The sequence below is a fragment of the Tamandua tetradactyla genome, chromosome 24, assembly GCF_023851605.1.
Source record: "Tamandua tetradactyla isolate mTamTet1 chromosome 24, mTamTet1.pri, whole genome shotgun sequence".
In the NCBI taxonomy this organism is placed as follows: domain Eukaryota; kingdom Metazoa; phylum Chordata; class Mammalia; order Pilosa; family Myrmecophagidae; genus Tamandua; species Tamandua tetradactyla.
This window is the reverse complement of record NC_135350.1, coordinates 15,014,276-15,034,320: the sequence shown is the minus strand read 5'-3', so window position 1 is coordinate 15,034,320 and position 20,045 is coordinate 15,014,276. Positions and strand designations below refer to the sequence as shown.

The 20,045-nt window shown below is 40.3% G+C and overlaps 1 protein-coding gene across 1 annotated transcript in view; it reads left to right on the top strand.

Annotated features, from left to right (window-relative positions):
* HADH (hydroxyacyl-CoA dehydrogenase) overlaps positions 1–20,045 on the top strand; it is a 91,503-nt gene that overhangs the window by 52,351 nt on the left and 19,107 nt on the right. The window contains exons 2-5 of the mRNA XM_077142597.1: positions 3,045–3,173; positions 6,659–6,816; positions 12,459–12,585; positions 16,075–16,164. Coding sequence (XP_076998712.1) covers positions 3,045–3,173; positions 6,659–6,816; positions 12,459–12,585; positions 16,075–16,164 — 504 coding nt within the window. The remainder of the gene's footprint in view (positions 1–3,044; positions 3,174–6,658; positions 6,817–12,458; positions 12,586–16,074; positions 16,165–20,045) is intronic.

Sequence of the window (20,045 nt, the reverse complement as noted above, 5' to 3'; positions counted from 1 at the left end):
GTTTGGTATGGGTTACAGTTCCATGATTTCAGGTTTCCTTCTAGCAGCTCCAAGACACTGGAGACTAAAAAGAAATATAATGATTCAGCAGTCATATTCATTTGTTAAATCCTAACCCCTCTGTTGTAACCCCTCCTTCTGCTTTTATCCTTCTCCCAATCTTTAGAGATATTTATTTATGCCCCGTTATAACTTTTTCATGTTGAAAAGTGGTGTCCACAATATGGGATAAGGGGATGAAACTACTTGATGTTCTTGGAGAGACTGGCATCTTTGGGTTTCAGGACTTACCTGGCTGAGGGACCATCTGGAGGGTATAGGTTTCTGGAAAATAAACTTAATACATGAAATTTTTGTAGGATCTCGGATAGAGCCCTGAGTGTTCTTTAGGGTTAACAGGAATGGTGTTGATTGGGGTTTGGCAAACTGTGGCTATTACCAATATTTAGTTGAATTTGCATAAGAGTACTTCCAGAATAGGCTCTTGACTCTATTTGAACTCTCTTAGTCACTGATACATTATTTTGCTACATTTCTTTCCCCCCCCCTTTGGTCAGGAAAGCATTGTGTATCCCACAGTGCTAGGCTCAACCCTGAGAGTCATGTCTCACGATGCCAGGGAGACTCATATCTGGGCATCATGTTCCACATAGTGGGGAGGGCAATGACTTTACTCGCAGAATTGGACGTAGAGAGAAAAAGGCCTTATCTGAGCAACGAAAGAGGTTAACTGGACATAACTTGTTTTAGTTTATAAAAGCTGCTAGAATGCAATATACCAGAAATGCAATGGCTTTTAAAATGGGGAATTTGTTGAGTTACAAGATTACAGTCTAAAGCCGTGAAAATATCCAAATTAAGGCACCAGCAAGAGGTTACCTTCACTCAATAAAGGCTGGTCTCATCTAGAACAACCCTGTCCACTTCATATGACTCACATCTGCTGGGGTCTTTGGGTCTGGTCACTTCTCTCAGCTGGGCTGGCACACAGTGACGTTGCTAGCTTTCTCTCCTGATTTCATAAGGCTGTCCCGGGGGACCCCTTCCTTCTGTATCTCCAAAGTTCTTTAGCTGTCTGGGCTCTGTTAGTTCTTGTGGCCCTTTCCAAAATGGTTGCCTCTTAAAGGGCTCCAGTAAGCAGCCCCACCTTGAGTGGGTAGAGACGTATCTCCATGTAAACCATCTAATCAAAAGTTACCACCCACAATCGGGTGGGTCACATCTCCACAGAAACAATAAAAAAGATCCCACCCGGCAATATCGAATGAGGATTAAAGGACATGGCTTTTCTGGGGTACATAGTAGTTTAAGAATGGCACTTAACTCTTAGGCATAATTATAGGTAGGCTTAGCTTCTCAGCTGTAGAAGTATGTTTCGTAAGAATAAACCTCAAGATCAAGGGCTTGGCCTATTAATTTGAGAATTCTTAATGTTTGACACAGTATCAGGGATTTCCCTGGTGGGAAACTTAATATTTCCATATTATTTCTCCAGCCCCCCAAGGGACTTTGCCAATACTTTAAAATTATCTACCCAACGTATACTGGGATGTATCCAGGTATTACATTAAACAGCATAGAATTACAAGCCCTTATTCTCATTCTGGGCACCATGTATTTGGGTTGTCTAAATGGATTATCCGGGCAGGTTGATTTAGATTGTGTGCTACAAAAATTTTAGATTTTGGATGAAATAAAGCTTTCTTTCTTTGGTTTCATACAGTAGGTAAAGTTCTAAAATACACACACTGTCATCCTTTAGCCCGTATTCTGATTTGCCTTAATCCCAACCAGATTGGCTTCATTCTTATCTCTGTTTGACGCCTGATCCCTTTATTGGTTTCTTTACCAGTCGTAGCACTACTGTAGCACTACTGACTTTCAGAGCTTTAGAACTCTAACTCTGATTCTTAGGTGTCACACAGGTACCCAGAGTTCCAGGAAAATATACACATACAGCAAAGCATCTTAGAATCTAGAAATAATGCTTAAGGCTCAGAAATAAATGTGTCTGCTATAAGAGCTTACAATCTAGGCCCCAATTTTCTTACAAGTATTGTCTAAAAGAGACCAATACCATTTTTGTCCTTTTGTTTCTGGTGTGTATTTTGTACAACATAATGTCCTCAAGCTTCATTCACCTCGTTGCATGCCTCATGACTTTGTTCCTTTCTGTAGCTGCGCAGTATTTCATCATATGCATACACCACAGTTCACCTTTCTGCTTCTCGGCCATTGTACCCTTGTGCCACCTCCATCCATTGTGCATCATGGATAATTCTAAAATAAACAATCCATGTCTCACAGTATCGTCACTTAGTTGTACAATCATCATCATTGCCAATTTTAGACAATTTTCATTACTCCAAAGAAAAAAAATAGCAGATGAACATATCCTCAGCAAAGGAAAAGATTTGTGAAAAATTCATACCTTTGAATTAGTTCATGTAATAATTTATTCATATTTGTAGTGTTAATCGGTGAGAAACATAGCTCTATACAACCCCTTTCAATCATTTTCACCTTCAATATGACAATATTACTTATAAACCCACTGAAGAACTTCCATCACTTCTATCCATTCCTGCACATTTAAGTTCAACCTCATGAGTAACCGTTCACCTATCTCTAGGTTTTGAGTACCTGTAGATCCCCTATATTCTACATTAGAGAACTCTGAGTTTTCCTTTTCCAGGGTCATATTAGCAAAATCATACAGTATCTATCCTTTTGTGTCTGTCTTATTTCACTCAGCATTATGTCTTCAAGGTTCATCCATGTTGTCCTATGCTTTGGTACGTTATTTTGTCTTACTGCTGCATAATATTCCATCATATGTATGTATATACCACATTTTATTTATCCATTTGTCTATTGATGGACACTTGGATTGTTTGCATCTTTTGGCAATTTCAGTCAATATTTTGAATGGAATGGTGGTAGAATTCATGGGCTATGAAACTCCTATACTGTTTTCTATTTTTTTATTGCTCTTAAGTTTTTTGTTTTTTCTCTAAAAATAAAACCTGTTTCTTTTGCTTTAGGTGGCTGCAGCAACTGGCCACACAGTAGCATTGGTGGATCAGACAGAAGACATCCTGGTAAAATCCAAAAAGGGTATCGAAGAAAGCCTTAGGAGAGTGGCCAAGAAGAAGTTTGCAGAAAACCCCAAGGTATTTCTTGTAATCATTGTCCTAAGTCCAGCCCTCTGACCTTTTCACATTTGTGAGGGGCTTCTGAGATTTACTTGCCTTTTTATTTTGCTGTTTGTATAAAATTCATTTCCATATAACTGTGGACCAATAAAATAACAGAATCACTTAATGCTGAATGTTCAGAGGGGGCTGATTAGACAAGGGTTGGGAAATAACCGTATCATCAGGTAGGAGATAAGGTTGAGGAGAAAATTTCTGCCCACTGAGAAGTTGGGATTGAAGGACACCTTTTTTGTTACAGAGATCTAAGAGGGTGAAATAGGAAAATAATTTTTGTGTTTGCAAGTTAAAAAGAGAGTGATAAACATTCTACTTAGAAAGTTTTGGTTGCTTAGATAATGTCTTATGTCTATTTATTATATAATACAGAAGAATGCACAGGATGAATCTTTCTTATTTTCAGAACAAAAGACACAAGAACTTGAGAAACTCTTAGAAGATTGGTAACTCTGGTTTACAGATTCTTTCTCATGGATCTTGCTGCCATGGAAAACATGGCACTTTCAATAAGTACTTTGAAGTTAAATAGAAATACAAAAAAAAAAATCACCCACGTGAATTTTTATTTACTTTGTTTAAGTTACTTAAGATTTATTACCTTGGAGCTTAGATGAAATTTCTCTTTCAGCTTGTAGGCAGTGTACAAATATATAGTAGTTTTCTTCTTTTTTTTTTTCGCGCAGGGTGTCCATGGTTTATGACCTTCTCCCTGAAGAAATCCAAACAGTAAAAATCACAGGTGGATTAAGATCACCCTTAACTGTTCTTAGCCTATAGCAGACCCTGTGTAAGGAGTGTTGTGACAAGGGTCCCATCTAGCGGAATTATAAGAGCCTTGGGCTGAAGGTTGAGTCTGAGCGGAGATCTGCAGTTTTCACTTGTTTACTCTGCAAACATGTGCTTTTTGTCTCCTGTGGGCAGAGGCTCTGGGCCATACCCAGAGTGAAAAGATGGCCCCTCTGCTAGAGATGCTGAACTCCTCACTGGCAGCTCCTCAGTAGTCTAGTCCCCTGATGTTTCCTGCCTCTGCCAGAAGTGTCCTTGGTTGAGGGAGCTGTCCGTTTCAAATTGACATTGTTTTTCTCTACCTCTGCACTGACCAGTGCTGTAGCCGCTAGCCAGAATTGGCTTTTTAGTGCTTAAAATATAGATCGTCTGAATCAGGATGGGCTGGAAAATAGACACTGGATTTCAAAGCCTTGGTACTAAAAAAGAATATAAAATCTCAATTTCAACATTGAAATATTGATCTGTTAAATACATTGGGTTAAATAAAGTTAATTTTACCTTTTTTCTCTTTTTTTATGCTACTAATAGAGAATTTTAAATTACATATTTACCTTGGATTATATTTTTGTTGAGCAGCTCTGATCTAGTTGTTTATTCCATGATGATTTTGGATGCCTTTTGCTAAGTATGACCATTTTGACACCCTGTGGACAGATTACATCCTGAAATAAAATGGCAGCTGGTAGAGGCACAGACTCTCTTTCTGCCCTGAATGAGGTCTGTTAGTGGAAACCTGGGGTCACAAAAGTAAAATGATGAAAAATTGAGACTGTGAGCTGAGAGCAGAGGTTGCGTCTAGCTTGTTTTTTAAAAAAAAATTTTACTGATAAAACAACATACAAGCATACTTAACATACAAACATTCCATACATGGTATACAATCAGTGGCTCATGATATCATCACATAGTTGTATATTCATCACCATACTCATTTTTTTGAACATTTGCATCACTCCAAAAAAAGAAAGGGGGAAAAAAACTCCTCTATATCATACCCCTCACTAGTATTTCCATCTACCCAATTTATTGTAACCTTGTTCCTCCTATTATTTGCTTATTTTTTATCCATATTTTTTACTCATCTGTCCATACCCTCAATAAAAGGAGCATCAGACACAAGGTTTCATAATCACACAGTCACTTTGTAAAATCTATATCATTATACAATCATCTTCAAGAAACAAGGCTACTGGAACACATCTGTCCATACCCTCGGTAAAAGGAGCATCAGACACAAGGTTTCATAATCACACAGTCACTTTGTAAAATCTATATCATTATACAATCATCTTCAAGAAACAAGGCTACTGGAACACAGCTCTACAGTTTCAAGTGCTTCCCTCCAGCCTCTCTAACATACCATAAACTAAAAAACAGTGTCTATGTAATACGTAAGAATAACATCCAGGATAACCTTGCCACTCTGTTTGAAATCTCTCAGCCACTGAGACTTTATTTTTTCTCATTTCTCTCTTCCCCCTTTTGGTCAAGAAGTTTCTCTCAACCTTTAATGCCAGGTCCCATCTCACCCCAGGACTTCTGTCCCAAGTTTCCTGGGAGGTTTACACCCCTGGGAGTCATATCCCATGTAGACACGGGGAAGGCAGTGAGTTCACTTGCCAGGTCGGCTTAGAGAGAGACCCCATATCTGAGCAACAAAAGAGGTTCTCTGTGGGTGACTCTTAGGCCTAATTTTAAGTGAGCTGAGCCTGTCCTTTGCAGGAATAAGTTTCATAGGGGTGACCCCCAAGATTGAGGGCTCAGCCTCTTGATTTGTTGCCCCCACTGCTTGCTAGAATATCAGAGATTTCTCCAAATGGGCAAGTTGAATATTGCCCCCCTTCTCCTCATTCCCACAAGTACTTTATTCACTGTCCAAATCTCTCTGGGTTTTATTGGGGGCATCACACTAACCTGGACAAACCAACAAAATCTCATGCCCTATTCAAGATTCCATGTACTTACGGTGTTAGCTAAACTGACCATACATCTAGATCGTTTTGGTTTTTGGGTGCATGGTCCGGGAATTGAACCCAGGTCTCCCACATGGAAGGCGAGTGTTCTACCATTGAACCACCCGTGCACCCACATCTCACTTGTTTTTGAAACCTCACTTGCTGAAAGTGATGGACAGTTATTGTTTGATGAACTGTTCAGTTTGGTTTTCTTACCCTAGGTCTTGCCCGTACAGCTCTTCCCTGGCACCTCTTAGTTAGCACCACCTCTGCAACTAATGGGGGAGTACTGAGCTAAGTTTCTGTCTTTTTCTGGAAGGACATACTGCAGGCTTTATGGGGACTCAAAATAGCTGTGGCATGCCAATACAGGCACTGCAAATAGGCAGTCTTATTTATGACCAGAGCCGAGCTGACCAAGGACTTGAAGGGTCCTGATTGAGCCAGGGCAGCAGTAGCCAACATTTGGGACTGTGCATATGCAGATGCTTGCCTCGTGTTTACAAGTACATCGAGATGCCATTGCCCCTAAGCAAAGACATTGGAAATTTTATTTCTCAGAATTTCAGGATGCATAAGCGTTGTATTTGGGATACGTTGGTCTATCCTAGCCCTCCTCTTGTCTTCTGCCTTAGCAGCAAATTACACGTCACTTACAGGTAAGACTGATGGCTGTTCTTCTTCCTCTCACTGCTTTAGGCTGGTGATGAATTTGTTGCGAAGACCATGAACAGCATATCGACCAGCACAGACGCGGCCTCCGTCGTTCACAGCACTGACCTGGTGCTGGAGGCCATCGTAGAGAATCTGATGGTGAAGAATGAGCTCTTCAAGAGGCTGGACAAGTTTGCCGCTGAGTACGTGACTCCCATATGCTCTTGTTCACCCTCCTCGGAGCTCAGGCTCTTCTCATTTGTTGCCTCTCGCCGGGAAGAGATCTTGTAACACTAAGTCTACTTCACTTTCTACCATCCTACAGCTGTTTTTAGAAGAGCCCATACTGTTTTTACTCTAATATGTGCCCTGAGGCTTGGGCTGCCCGGATCTGAACCTTGGGTGGAATTTCCTGCAGTAAAATGAAAGGGTCCATCCAGGGACAAGGCAGTATTTCACTTGTAGCGTCTAAGCCACGGGCCAAGCCATGCTGAAGGCTTGGGCATGTCTTTAAATATCTGCCAGGGAACCTTGAAGCGGCTTTGTGTTTCCCCTTTTTTTGAGGTAGAACTGATTGAGGTACATAATTGAAGGTAATATCCTTTTGCCTGTAAAATTTCCCCAAGATTCTGCAGTTTGGAGCTTTATTTGGGTTAAATTGAAACACCCTTGGGACTATTAAAGAAATATTGAAATCTTAGCGGGCTTCTTGCAGGGGGCTGGAGAGGAAGCCACCCATACTTCAGTCAGATACGGAGTGTCTGGGGCTCAGGACTGTCCATGCAGTGTCCACAGCATGTGTATGCATCATGCTCAATCCACAGCCTCAGATTGTGTCTGACTTGTGGCTTAGAACTATTATGATACATGATTGGTTCATTCCTGTTCTCCTTGTGGCCAACTTGGCCACATTTCACCCTTCTTGTTTGAAACTGAAAGTCAGAATAACATATGAGAAAAGTAATTCTCAGGGATCCACCAGTGAGTAGTGGCTAGAGAAACATTTGTATACCAGCCTGCTGGAATATCAAACCTCAGAGCCAGAGAGGCGTTGCCCCTGACAAAGAGAAGAGATCTTTCTTCCTATCACCTATAAATCACTCTGATGAGGTCAGCATGCTTATGTGCTTCACCCGGGCATATATGGGCTGTAGAAACATCTGAAAAATATAGATGTTTTTGGTAGGGAGGTTGGCTCTGACAAAGAGTCCTCTAAAATAAAACACCCACCCCAGGAAAGGGTGTTTTGTCAGCCAGTTTGACTTGACTTGAAATGTTGGCTCATTTCCCGGTACCCATCAGTGTGGGGTAGTGAAGAAGTGTTAGGATAAGAGTGCTTAGGCCTGGGGTTGCCCCCAGCCTTCCACCACTTCACTCTCTGACCTTAGATCAGTCGTGAAGTCTTTTTGGTCCTCAGTTTGAGCACGTGTAATCTGAATTGAGGGGTTTGGGGCAAATTATTTCCAAGATCTTTTCAGTTTTAACTCTGTAAAACTAGTTTCTGTGTTTGTAAAATCCAGGTCATGGTACCTTTTGCACCTTTAGCTCACATTTTCTGAGTGCTTCTTGTGTGTCAGGTACTGTCCTACGCTTTTGTACCTGAGTGTAATATAAACTGTAGAGATGTGATATTTGATATAAACTGTAGAGGTGTGGCATGTGATATAAACTGTAGAGGTGTGGCATGTGATATAAACTGTAGAGGTGTGGCATGTGATATAAACTGTAGAGGTATGGTATGTGATATGAACTGTAGAGGTGTGGTATGTGATATAAACTGTAGAGGTGTGGTATGTGATATAAACTGTAGAGGTGTGGTATGTGATATAAACTGTAGAGGTATGGTATGTGATATAAACTGTAGAGGTGTGGTATGTGATATAAACTGTAGAGGTATGGTATGTGATATGAACTGTAGAGGTGTGGTATGTGATATAAAGTGTAGAGGTGTAGTATGTGGTATGTGATATAAACTGTAGAGGTGTGATATGTGATATAAACTGTAGAGGTGTGGTATGTGATATGTGGTATAAACTGTAGAGGTGTGGTATGTGGTAGTGTGATAAACTGTAGAGGTGTGGTATGTGATATGTGATATAAACTGTAGAGGTATGGTATGTGATATAAACTGTAGAAGTGTGGTATGTGATATAAACTGTAGAGGTGTGATATGTGATATAAACTGTAGAGGTGTGGTATGTGATATAAACTGTAGAAGTGTGGTATGTGATATAAACTGTAGAGGTGTGGTATGTGATATAAACTGTAGAGGTGTGATATGTGATATAAACTGTAGAGGTGTGGTATGTGATATGTGATATAAACTGTAGAGGTGTGGTATGTGATATGTGATATAAACTGTAGAGGTGTGGTATGTGATATAAACTGTAGAGGTGTGGTATGTGATATAAACTGTAGAGGTGTGGTATGTGATATAAACTGTAGAGGTGTGGTATGTGATATGTGGTATAAACTGTAGAGGTGTGGTATGTGATATGTGATATAAACTGTAGAGGTGTGATATGTGATATAAACTGTAGAGGTGTGGTATGTGATATGTGATATAAACTGTAGAGGTATGGTATGTGATATAAACTGTAGAGGTGTGATATGTGATATAAACTGTAGAGGTGTGGTATGTGATATAAACTGTAGAGGTGTAGTATGTGGTATGTGATATAAACTGTAGAGGTGTGATATGTGATATAAACTGTAGAGGTGTGGTATGTGAAAGGCATGGCCCGTAGAAGGCACACCATAATTGTGACTTTGCTTCTGGCCTTCAGCCATCCTTTCTGTACTCTTTGTTTACATTTTAGGTCACTTCTGTGGTAGTTAGGTTCAGGTGTCAACTTGGCTAGGTGAAGGTGCCTAATTCTGTTGATGTGGACATGAGCCAATGGCATGTGAAGCTCATCTGTCGCTGATTACATCTGCAGTGGGCTAGAAGGCATGCCTGCTGCAGTGTATGATATTTGACTTAATTGGCTGGATACTTAAATGAGAGAGCTCAATACAGTATAGCCCAAGCAGCTCAGTATACTCATCTCAGCACTCGCAGCTCAGCCCAGGCCTTTGGAGATGCAAAGGAAGCACCCCTGGGAAAGCTGTTGGAACCCAGAAGCCTGGAGAGAAGGCCAGCAGGGATCAGTGTAAAAGTTAGCTGACTTTCCTCTGAAGAACTATATGTTTTTAACTAAATAAATCCCCTTTTATTAAAAGCCAATTCATCTCTGGTATGTTGCATTCTGGCAGCTTCGGCAGACTAGAACACCTCTATCACTGAAAGTGTGCTATGTTGTTTTTTTTAACCATCTTTATTGAAATATAATTTCCTGCTAAGTTTTACAGTCAATTCCTATAATGGAGGAAGATAAGTGGTAAAATTCCAGTTGAAGTCCCTGATTAAACAATTCCCACCCTGGAAAAGAACACTGCTTCCCCAGCAGCAGTATAAGAAGTACAAATCAGTAATTGTAGGAGGCCCGCAGTCAGCTTGAGTCGAGGCTTGGCCCTCTACTTTTGACAAAATGCAGACTCTCTCTGTTACAGTCCCCACTGCCCCCTCTTGTCTTCTCAACACTGAGGCCTGGGGAGTTTCTAATGATGATCGTGCTTGTACCGTCGATTTTCTTTCAGTAATTTAAGAGAAAAATAATTCTTCTATTATCTGAGTCTGTGAGAAAGGGGAAAAAAAAACCGCAAGATAGCTCAAGAGAGTCAGGTGTTCCCAGGAAACTGTGAGAGCATATTTTCTGGTAGAAGGAAAGAAAGTTGCTTCTGTTTAATATATAAACACACGGTGTTTTGGTTGAAAGAACACAGTATGAGACCCTATTAGGAGCAGAGCCAGCCTGACCATGGCCGCTGTTGGGACCTGGTGCTTGGAAGAGAGAATCAGGATAGGCTCCAGGAAGCCTTTCTGTAAATGAGTTTTAAAGAAGCAAGCACTCAGAGTTGAGGAAAAGCAGCCGAGTGGGAGAGAGAAAGGTCTGCTGAGGAGAGCCAGAGGTCTGCAGGGGCGAGACATTTCCCTTCAGGTAGGCTGTGCTGGATGTGCCCTGGGCCGGCTTCACCTGCGCCTCGGTGGAGCCTCCACGGGAACATGGCCTCTAGTCAGTGCCTCAGTGTCCCCTTTTTGCAGGTGAGTTGACCTTCAAATATCCTATTTAAAGGAACCACATTGTAGTGTGATATTACTCTTTGAAATAATCTTCTCTTTTCTCCCCCTCCCTTTTTTTTCCTTAGCAGTTTTATCAAAATATATTCACATATCCTACAATCCATCCAAAATGTACAATCAGTGGTTCACAGTATCATCAAATAGTGTGCATTCCCATAGTTGGGAAGTGTAGAGCAAGCTACTAGCATATTCTTCGGCCGAGGCCCTCGCTGGTGCCCTGCTAGGCTTTTCACTCCCTGGAATCCCTCAGAACATATGGCGCAAGAGAGTGCTTTATATCAGCCACACATGATTTATTAGGGGCAGAGGTTCTTTATTATTACCTTTTGTAAAGAGGGGGGTAGCTTATATTATTTTCTCCATTGGCAAAAAAGCAAGAAACTTTGGAAGCTAAAATATAAAACCTTAAAAATACATCTTTTTTTTTTTTTTTTTTTTTGAGGAAAAGCACCCCTCTCTAGCTTTTAAATTGGCTAACTTAGAAATCGTTTGAGAGAGGTGGGTATAAATGCTTTAAAACTGAAGCACTTTTCAGAACCGATGACATGGAAGGATCTTCACTTGAATAAGTCCCTCAGTCTCGTGGTAGCCATCCATCTACCCATCCATCCATCTCCCTGCCCACCTGCCTACCAATCACAGTGGTTCTCTCATTCTTCTCTCCTCTTTCCAAATTACTTACGTCTTCTTCCTTCCCCTCCTCCTTTCCTCCCAGCAGCCCCCTGAATTCAGGAAGACTGTAGTATTGCCTTTTTGATAGCAGGACTCCCCATCTGGTGAACCATCCCTTTTACTGCTCTGTGACCAAGCATTATGATGTTTACTTTTATCCACAAGGTGGCAGTATAAGAGAGTCTACAAGACTTGGCCTTTACTTAAAGATTTGCCTGTTAGGCCTTTTGGCAACCCACTTTACTGTTCTTTTAAAAGTTAAATTTGGTTTGGGTCTTTATCGATTAGATTAATAATTTCATATTTTATGCATGAGAGAAAGTAGTATTACTTTTTTTAGAGACTTTGTAAGCAGAAGTCCTTGAACTACATTTATATATGTATATGTATCTTTTCTTCCCTCGAATTATCTATGTAACTTTAAAATATCTTTTAAACATTGCTGGTTTTCTTCTGTTTTCTCTTTGATTTCTGTCCATTGGAAAAGGAGAGCTTATCACTTGGAGGAGAAAGATTCTAATTCATGTTTACTATCAGAGGTTTCTTGTTGAGGAGTTAAGGATTTATGTACAGTTTTTATTTCTTTGGGTTTTGGTGATACATTCTTCTTTCTTTCATTAATCTTTGGCAACTGAGACTTTTTATTTTGTAACTGAATTTGGTTAAGTAGCTTGATTGATGAACTTTCTTTTCTTATGTCCTGTGAAAATTAATTAACATATGTAGACAGGAGAAATTTTGCTCCTTAAATTTAAGGAAAGATTGGCAAAGATCAAATATGCCTTTGGAATAGTTAACTTTTAAATTACTTAATTTAAAATTTCAAACTTTCAGTTAAGCTGATGTCACTTGATTTTCAGCCTCGTTTCAAGATAAGGTACAACAGATCCAGGCAGTAAGCAGTCACCTTGCTTACTCTATCTGAGATTCATCCTGGCTATTTCCAAAGATGGGACTTATTCTGATATTCCACCATTTTTCTCTCCACAGACACACAATCTTTGCCAGCAACACTTCCTCTCTGCAGATCACAAACATAGCCAATGCCACCACCAGACAAGACCGGTTCGCTGGGCTCCATTTCTTCAACCCAGTACCTCTAATGAAACTTGTGGAGGTCAGTGGGCATCCGCTGGCGTGGGTCGGCTTGCTCTGCTGTCTTCCTCACCTTGCTTCTCCGTGTCACTCTGGCCCTGCCACCAGGGGATCACATTGAATTGATTTTGACGGTGGGTGGAAGGTTGTCCTTGTGCATGTGTTTTTCTTGCTATAGTCTGTCCTCTCAGCCAAAGGGAGGAAAAATACCTAGTCTGTCGGAAGGCACTTGTTCTTTGTTTCTTCTGCAACCCTGTGTTTTTCCCAGTGATGTCCAGGAGGACTCTTAACTTTGTGGCACGTTTACTTATTTGGGCTGGACCTGCTAAGGCCCAGAGAGGCATCGGGCTGGGAAGACAGAATGAAAGACCACTTGCTTGGTGAGGCCACAGAGGGGAGAACCACAAAGCACGGTATTTTCACTGAGGGTCAGTTTGTTCCAGGCTGTGAGTGGAATTGGGCCTGGCTTTACACAGGAGCAACTGTTCCACTCTGTCCCCTGTTCCTGGGCTGTTTTCCGGCCACACAGTACCTTCCTATTGCCCCCACATGAGGCAGACCTCCTGGCTGTTGTGAGCAGAGCCATCTAAAGCAGCTCCCAGTAGCTTTGAACCTCCCCACCTGATCGGGTGGCGAGGGGAAGAACCCGGGAGGGCTGCTTCTGTTTGATTGCTTGAAGACTAGGGGATGAGGGAGATGGAGTCATAATAGACAATTTGCAGCTGATATGTGTCAACTTGCCTTTTACAGGGGGCTAATTACAGGGCCTGGGGAGCCACTGCTATTAAAGTAGCATTTATTCTGAGGTTGAGGAGTTACTGCCGTGCCAGGTGTGGGGGACGCTGCCATGTGGATGACGAGGAGTCAGGCAGCCTCTGGAGACTGGGCTTTGGCCTCTCTGCGGGAATTGATAGTGGGGTGTGCTTTCTCCACTGCTGCCTTCTCCTGCAGCTGCCTTTCCTTCCTTTATTTCCTCCTTGCTCCAACAGCATAAGCATTAGCTTCTAGTTTAACAGTGACTATCGTTTCCTCTCAAATGACCCATCTTGCAATTGGAATTTGCTCTGCTAACATTGTTCCTCAGCTTCTTCCAGTTTGCTCTTGTCCCCTTGGCTGTTTTTGAGGAAGTTGAAGAATGCAGAGAAGGAGTGCAGAGAATAAGAGAAAAAGCATTTATATCTTATGCATAAAAAGCAGAGAAGTTGAATGGAGTTTATAACATTTCAGTACTTAGGGACCAATACAGACCAGTTAATTTCTTCCTGTGCTATGTCATGTACATATGTGTCTTGGGATAAAGACTAATTGTGTAGGTTTACTTCAAACTCTAATAATGTTGCCAACAGCATTTATCTGATAATGTCCATTCTGTGTCTTTGTAAATTATCATTTTGGTTTTGAGAACCTAATACTTAGCAAATGTAATGTTTTTGGAAACGTGTTCTGTAAGAGTGTTCCTCTCCATTCAACTTTAGTCTTTAATTTTTACTCTTGCAAGTGTGATACCTACCAATGCTGAGCACCAAAATGAATTGTATCATAAGCTACATGACTCCTTTCCTTTACTTGGGACTGTTCTCATTTATATATTTTTCAGACTCTTGTTTTGGAACCATTTACTTGGTTCCAAAACAAGACTGTTTACTATGTTTACTATGTACAGATTGTTTACTATGGCACATTGATATTTATTGAATGAATACCATGTATTCCTCCTGCTTAAATTTAAAAAAAAAACACTTTACTCTTGACTCTTTAACCAACAAATTATTTTTAAACACCATAATTAATAGCCTTTGCCCTAGCTCAATCTATGTCCTTCTGATGGAGGCTTTTTAGATAATCCTTTTGAACTCTAGGATTGCTATTTGATTTTTAATATCTGCAGAGCAGTTTCTGGTCCATCCCATCCCCTCCCCATCTCCATCTTCATGGTGCTTTTTTTTCAGTTTTTACTCATTTACTTCTCTAGTGTCATACCACCACAGCCCAGTCTGTGATCACTTTAAAACATGAGTGATAATCTGTGCTTTAATTTAGCTCCTTTCATGCCTTTGTAGACAGTAGCTCATTAAGACATCCAGCTCTCTAACGAGTAGAAGAGTGTCAAGTATTATTATTTCTATCTCATAGTAGAGATGAAGTCAGGAAGGGTTGATTTGACTTGCCTAAGATCACACAAAGAATCTGACATGGAAGCCAAGCCTGTTGCTTTTACTTTGGTTGAATTTTCTTACTGGCACTTACATTATCTACTTACTTACCTACCTTTCTATCTACGTTTCTATTGACCTTTCTATCTATCTATATCTATCTGTCATCTGTCCATCTGTCCATATATCTATCTATCTATCTGTCTAAAATTTAAACTCACCTGAGGCTCACTCCATTTATTGAAATCAGATTCCCTAACAGATGAATTCTATCACTGTTTTTTTTTTTTTTGAGGGCTGACTGTGCAGTCTCTGTGTTTAGTGCTGCCCCTAACAGGTCCCACTGGGCTGCTTTGAACAGGACTCGCAGTTGTACCCTTGCATCACAAGTTTCAGAAGGTTGGCAGGGCTGCAGGGAGCCTTCTTGAAGTGTCTGGGCAGCAATAGGCCCTGGCTGTTGGCCCATATTGGCTGTGAATTAAAGCCTTCCTCTCTTCTGTGTCAAAGAGGGCCTACTGGGCTGTTGGGCATCTGTGCAGGTACGATTGAAGTAGTGGAAGGAACAGTCATCTAGGAGTCCAAGAAACCTGTGACTTGAGCAGATCACTTTATTTTCCCTTCTCTTCGTCTATAACGGGAGAGGGTGGGGCTTCATGGTTTATTGTTTTGCAGCACTGATACTCTGTGAGATAAGAACAGGAACAGAAGTTTGGTCATTCCTTTTTTCTTCCTTCCTTACAGAGCACCTTAAAGGCAATCATCCTACACCAGTAGATTTCCGTTTATCTTCCTGACATAATTAGCAATAGCAACTAAAAGTGTAACAAAAGCCACCATTTACAGAACACATCATACCTCCTAGGAACTGCACTTAGTGCTTTACCCTAATCTAATTTCATCCTCATCTCAATTCTTCGAGGTGGGTAGAATAATTTCAGTAAACATGCCCATGGTCCCACAGCCAGCAAGTGGTAGGACTGGGATTTGAACTGAACTCTGTATCAGTTACAAAGCCTGTAAAACTCTCCTGCACAGACAGACACACACACACACACACACACCACACACACACACACACACACACACACACATATATATTTTTTTTTTTTTTGCATGGGCAGACACTGGGACACATTTATATTTTAAGCTTTGATTTTGTGTATTCTGTATTGCTCCATTGTCTTAAAATGGACATTTTGGTAAACATTTGTTTCTGACTTGGGATCTCTCCTTCTGTTATGAAACAAATTATTTTTGCTGTCTTTGTGGTCTCTTTTGATTGATAGGTCTTTGAAAAGTTCTTTTGAGGTTGTTTACTGACACTCAAGTCATAATTTCTCTCTGCTTTGCATTTCCAGGTCATTAAAACACCTATGACCAGCCAGAAGACCTTTGAATCTCTGATAGACTTTAGCAAAGCTTTGGGAAAGCATCCTGTTTCTTGCAAGGTAGAGTATATTTAGTATGGGAAGAAAGTGATCTTCCTTGGAACCTGACTCATTCCTAGTAGGGTTCCTCTTTGTAGAATCATGTGAGAAAACAAGGCACTCACCTGTTTACTGCATGTCTTCTAGTATGCTGAAAGGAGCAAGCTGCAAGTGCAGCCTCCATTCCACTTTGCTGGCAGGGAAAGGAGACTCCTACACCATACCTGAGACCAGCAGGTGGATAATCTGTGATCCACACGAAGCCCAGGGCTTCAGCTGCACAGTTCAGAGGACTTCAGCTGGACAGTGGGGCAGCTGGGCCCAGTGGACACATATATCTCTGATTTAACTTTTGGAAAGAAGGTCTCAGATGATTAAGGAAATAATAGGAGAGGGTAAGAGACCACCCTGCCCCGAAGAGTATTAATGAAGTTATTTCTCAGTGGAATGTAGTTCTATTCTAGTTTTGTTTTTTCACTAAGAAGCATGGTTGAGTAGAAATATGCTCGACCTCCATCTGGCCTTTTTCTCCCTTTCTTAGGATATCAGTTATTATATGTAAACTCATCCTAGTTGCTAAAATGATAATCTACTTCATTTTGATTACCTTCAGTGTCTCTATTTGCTTTAGTTCTCTGTCAGAAACTTAGATACTACACCTTTGCATGGCTTTGCAGTTTTTCCATAGGGAGCAGTTGTGTTAAAAAATGCCATGCCATTACTAATTTTTACAAATAAGCTCTTGTTTTTTTACCATGATGTTTTATATCATTATGGTTCTTCTTGTAGATCCTTTTGCTTTCTGAAATATTCTCATTTGAAATCATAGTATTATATCAATCCATGTAAAATCATATTCACAAATTACCTGGAAAAGTCAACTGTTGGACCTCAGTAGCCAAAGAAAACAGATTTCTGTACATGCTGGTCTGCCTAGTCTGAAAGATTAGTTTGTTACTAGGGAGTCTTATTACATCAGAAACCCATTTCGTTGTTGTTGTTTAGTGTTTTTAAATCTGAATTTAAAACATTATGTTAATAAGTGCATGCTATGGTTGCACTTTTTTACCCAGTGATGCTTTGTTAGTGGAAGAAAGTAGTAACTTTGTTAGAAAGAATCAGTATGTAGCAAATAAGGAGCTGATTATACAGAAATAAGTGTAGGAAAAGACCACTGATTATCTTCAGTGGCAAAATCATTAATTCATAGAGTGTAAAGAGCTGTTATATATCATAGCAGCCACAGCAGCTGCAAGGAAAAGGAACCCTTTGAACAAATTGCTCTTTTTTTTTCCATCACATAGTTGTATGTTCATCATCATGATAATTTCTTAGAACATTTGCATCAATTCAGAAAAAGAAGAAAAAAATTCATATATACCATACCCCTTACTCCTCCCTTTCATTGATCGCTAGCATTTCAATCTACTAAATTTATTTTAACATTTGTTCCCCCATTATTTATTTATTTTTAATTCATATGTTTTTTCGTCTGTCCATAAGGTAGATAAAAGAAGGATCAGAGACAAGATTTTCACAATCACATAGTCACATTGTGAAAGCTATATCATTATACAGTCATCTTCAAGAAACATGGCTACTGGAATACAGCTCTACATTTTCAGGCAGTTCCCTCCAGCCTCTCTGTTATTCCTTAACTAAAAAGGTGATATCTATATAATGCGTTAAGAATAACCTCCAGGATAACCTCTCAACCCTGTTTGGAATCTCTCAGCCGTTGACACTTTATTTTGTGTCATTTCTCTCTTCCCCCTTTCGGTTGAGAAGGTTTTCTCAATCCCATGGTGCTGAGTCCCAGCTCAGTCTAGGATTTCTGTCCCGCATTGCCAGGATGGTCCACACCCCTGTAAGTCATGTCCCGCGTAGAGAGGGGGAGGGCAGTGAGTTTGCTTGTCGCGTTGGCTGAGAGAGGCCACATCTGAGCAACAGAAGAGGTTCTCTTGGGGGTGATTCTTAGGCCTCATTTTCAGTAGGCTTGACCTATCCTTTGCAGGGTAGGTCAGCCCCATATGAACAAACCCCAAGATTGGAGTCTCAGCCTATTCACTTGGTTATCCTCACTGCTTATGAGATTTTCAAGAATATCACTTGGGGAAGTTGAATTTTCCCCTTTTCTCACCATTCCCCCAAGGGTATTTTGCAAATACTTTTTTATTCACTTGAACAAACTGCTCTTGTTACATTGTTCCAGAACCCTTTCTCCAAGTGCTACCTCAGGGCTTTCTGGGAGTCTTTTGGGCCAATTTTTCAGGCTCTTGATGAGGTATCCAGACAAAAGGTGGCAACCACATAAAAGAAGGGTCAGCAAACTTTTCTTTAAAGAGCTGGCTAGTAAATATTTAGGCTTTAAGGGTCACATAGTCTCTGTTACAACTACGAATTTATGTATTATAGTATGAAAGTGGCTACAGGCAATAAATACCTAAGGAGATGACCTTGGCTGTGCATCAATAAAACTTTATTTACAAAAACAGCTGGCCTGTGAAACCATAGTTTACCAACCTCTGACACAGAAAAATGATGTTAATGTGCCTGGAATATGTCTTTATAGTGAGGCATCTCAAGAAGAGCATGATGTAAAGGTTAGGGTGCAAACACTGGAATGAGCCTTGACTAGGTTCAAGTCCTGGCTCTGCCACTTACTGACTGTATAACGTTAGGCAAGTTACTTAACCTCTCTGTGCCTCAGTGTCCTTGTGCCTCACGTGGGAATGATAATAATACCTGCCTCAAGGGGTTATTATGAACAATAAATAAGTTAATATTTATAAAGTACTTAGAGCAGTGCCTGGCACATAGTAAGTATATAACATGTTAAATAAAATAAAGGATTATGAAAAATATAAGGTTTACAGTTATATAAAACTAAATTATGTTATAATAGGACTATGTCTGTTTACATTCCCATCAATATTATGAAGGTACCTTTCTCTTTGTATCGTCAGTAACATTGAATGTTATAATAATATTTAAAAACCTTGATAATCTTACTGTAAAAATGTTTTGTTCTAATAAATATTTCTTTGATTATAGGGAGTTTAAATATTTTGTGAATTTTAGTGGATTTTCTTTGTTGAGCTCTATGAGCTCTTTATATAGAGGGTGTTAACTATTATCATTGAAGCAAATATTTTTCCTAGACTGTTTTCAGGCTTTTAATCTTGCATATGGTACACATTCTCAGGTATCCTATCCTGAATTTCCACAATAAACCTTTTGAAATTGAAAAGCGTATTTTTGCCTCAGTTATGTAGTCAACATGGTTTAATTAATATATCACTGATTAAATCAATAAAGTCCTTCCATGAGTCTTTGTAGTCTTGTAACTTAGGGGTAGGGACTGGTTGCAGTTTTTCCAAACTTAAAGGAGGTACAAACCATGTTGTTTTTACTGACCAGTTTACAAGCACGTAGTCTGGTTATCCATAAGAGTAATGCATGAACCTGGTCATCTTTAATCCACATGTTTGTTGAGCGCTTAGTAAATGCTAGAATACGGGGCCCAGGGGCAGAGTGAGGATTTCTGCCTTCAGGAAGATCACAGCCTTATGACAAAAAAAAGGGGAGTCTTTCACTTAGTGGAAATCAGCTTTACATAAATATCACCAAAAAATTACCAAACTGGCCTACCCCATCAGCACCCAAAATATGTCAGTAGATAAAGTCCAAATCCCACACTAGTCCTCCAAAAAAGAGGACTAGTGAAGCATCTTAATGGGGAGGGAAATCAATGAAAGGTGTGCACAGTACAAGGAATCATCTTGAGAGCAGAGGGTCTCTCTGGTGGGTGTGAAAGACCAAGAATTCATTGGAAAATCTGCCCCAACTGTATATTGGAACCTGAGAAAATACCACGCAGCTGAAGAATGACCCAATGGAGC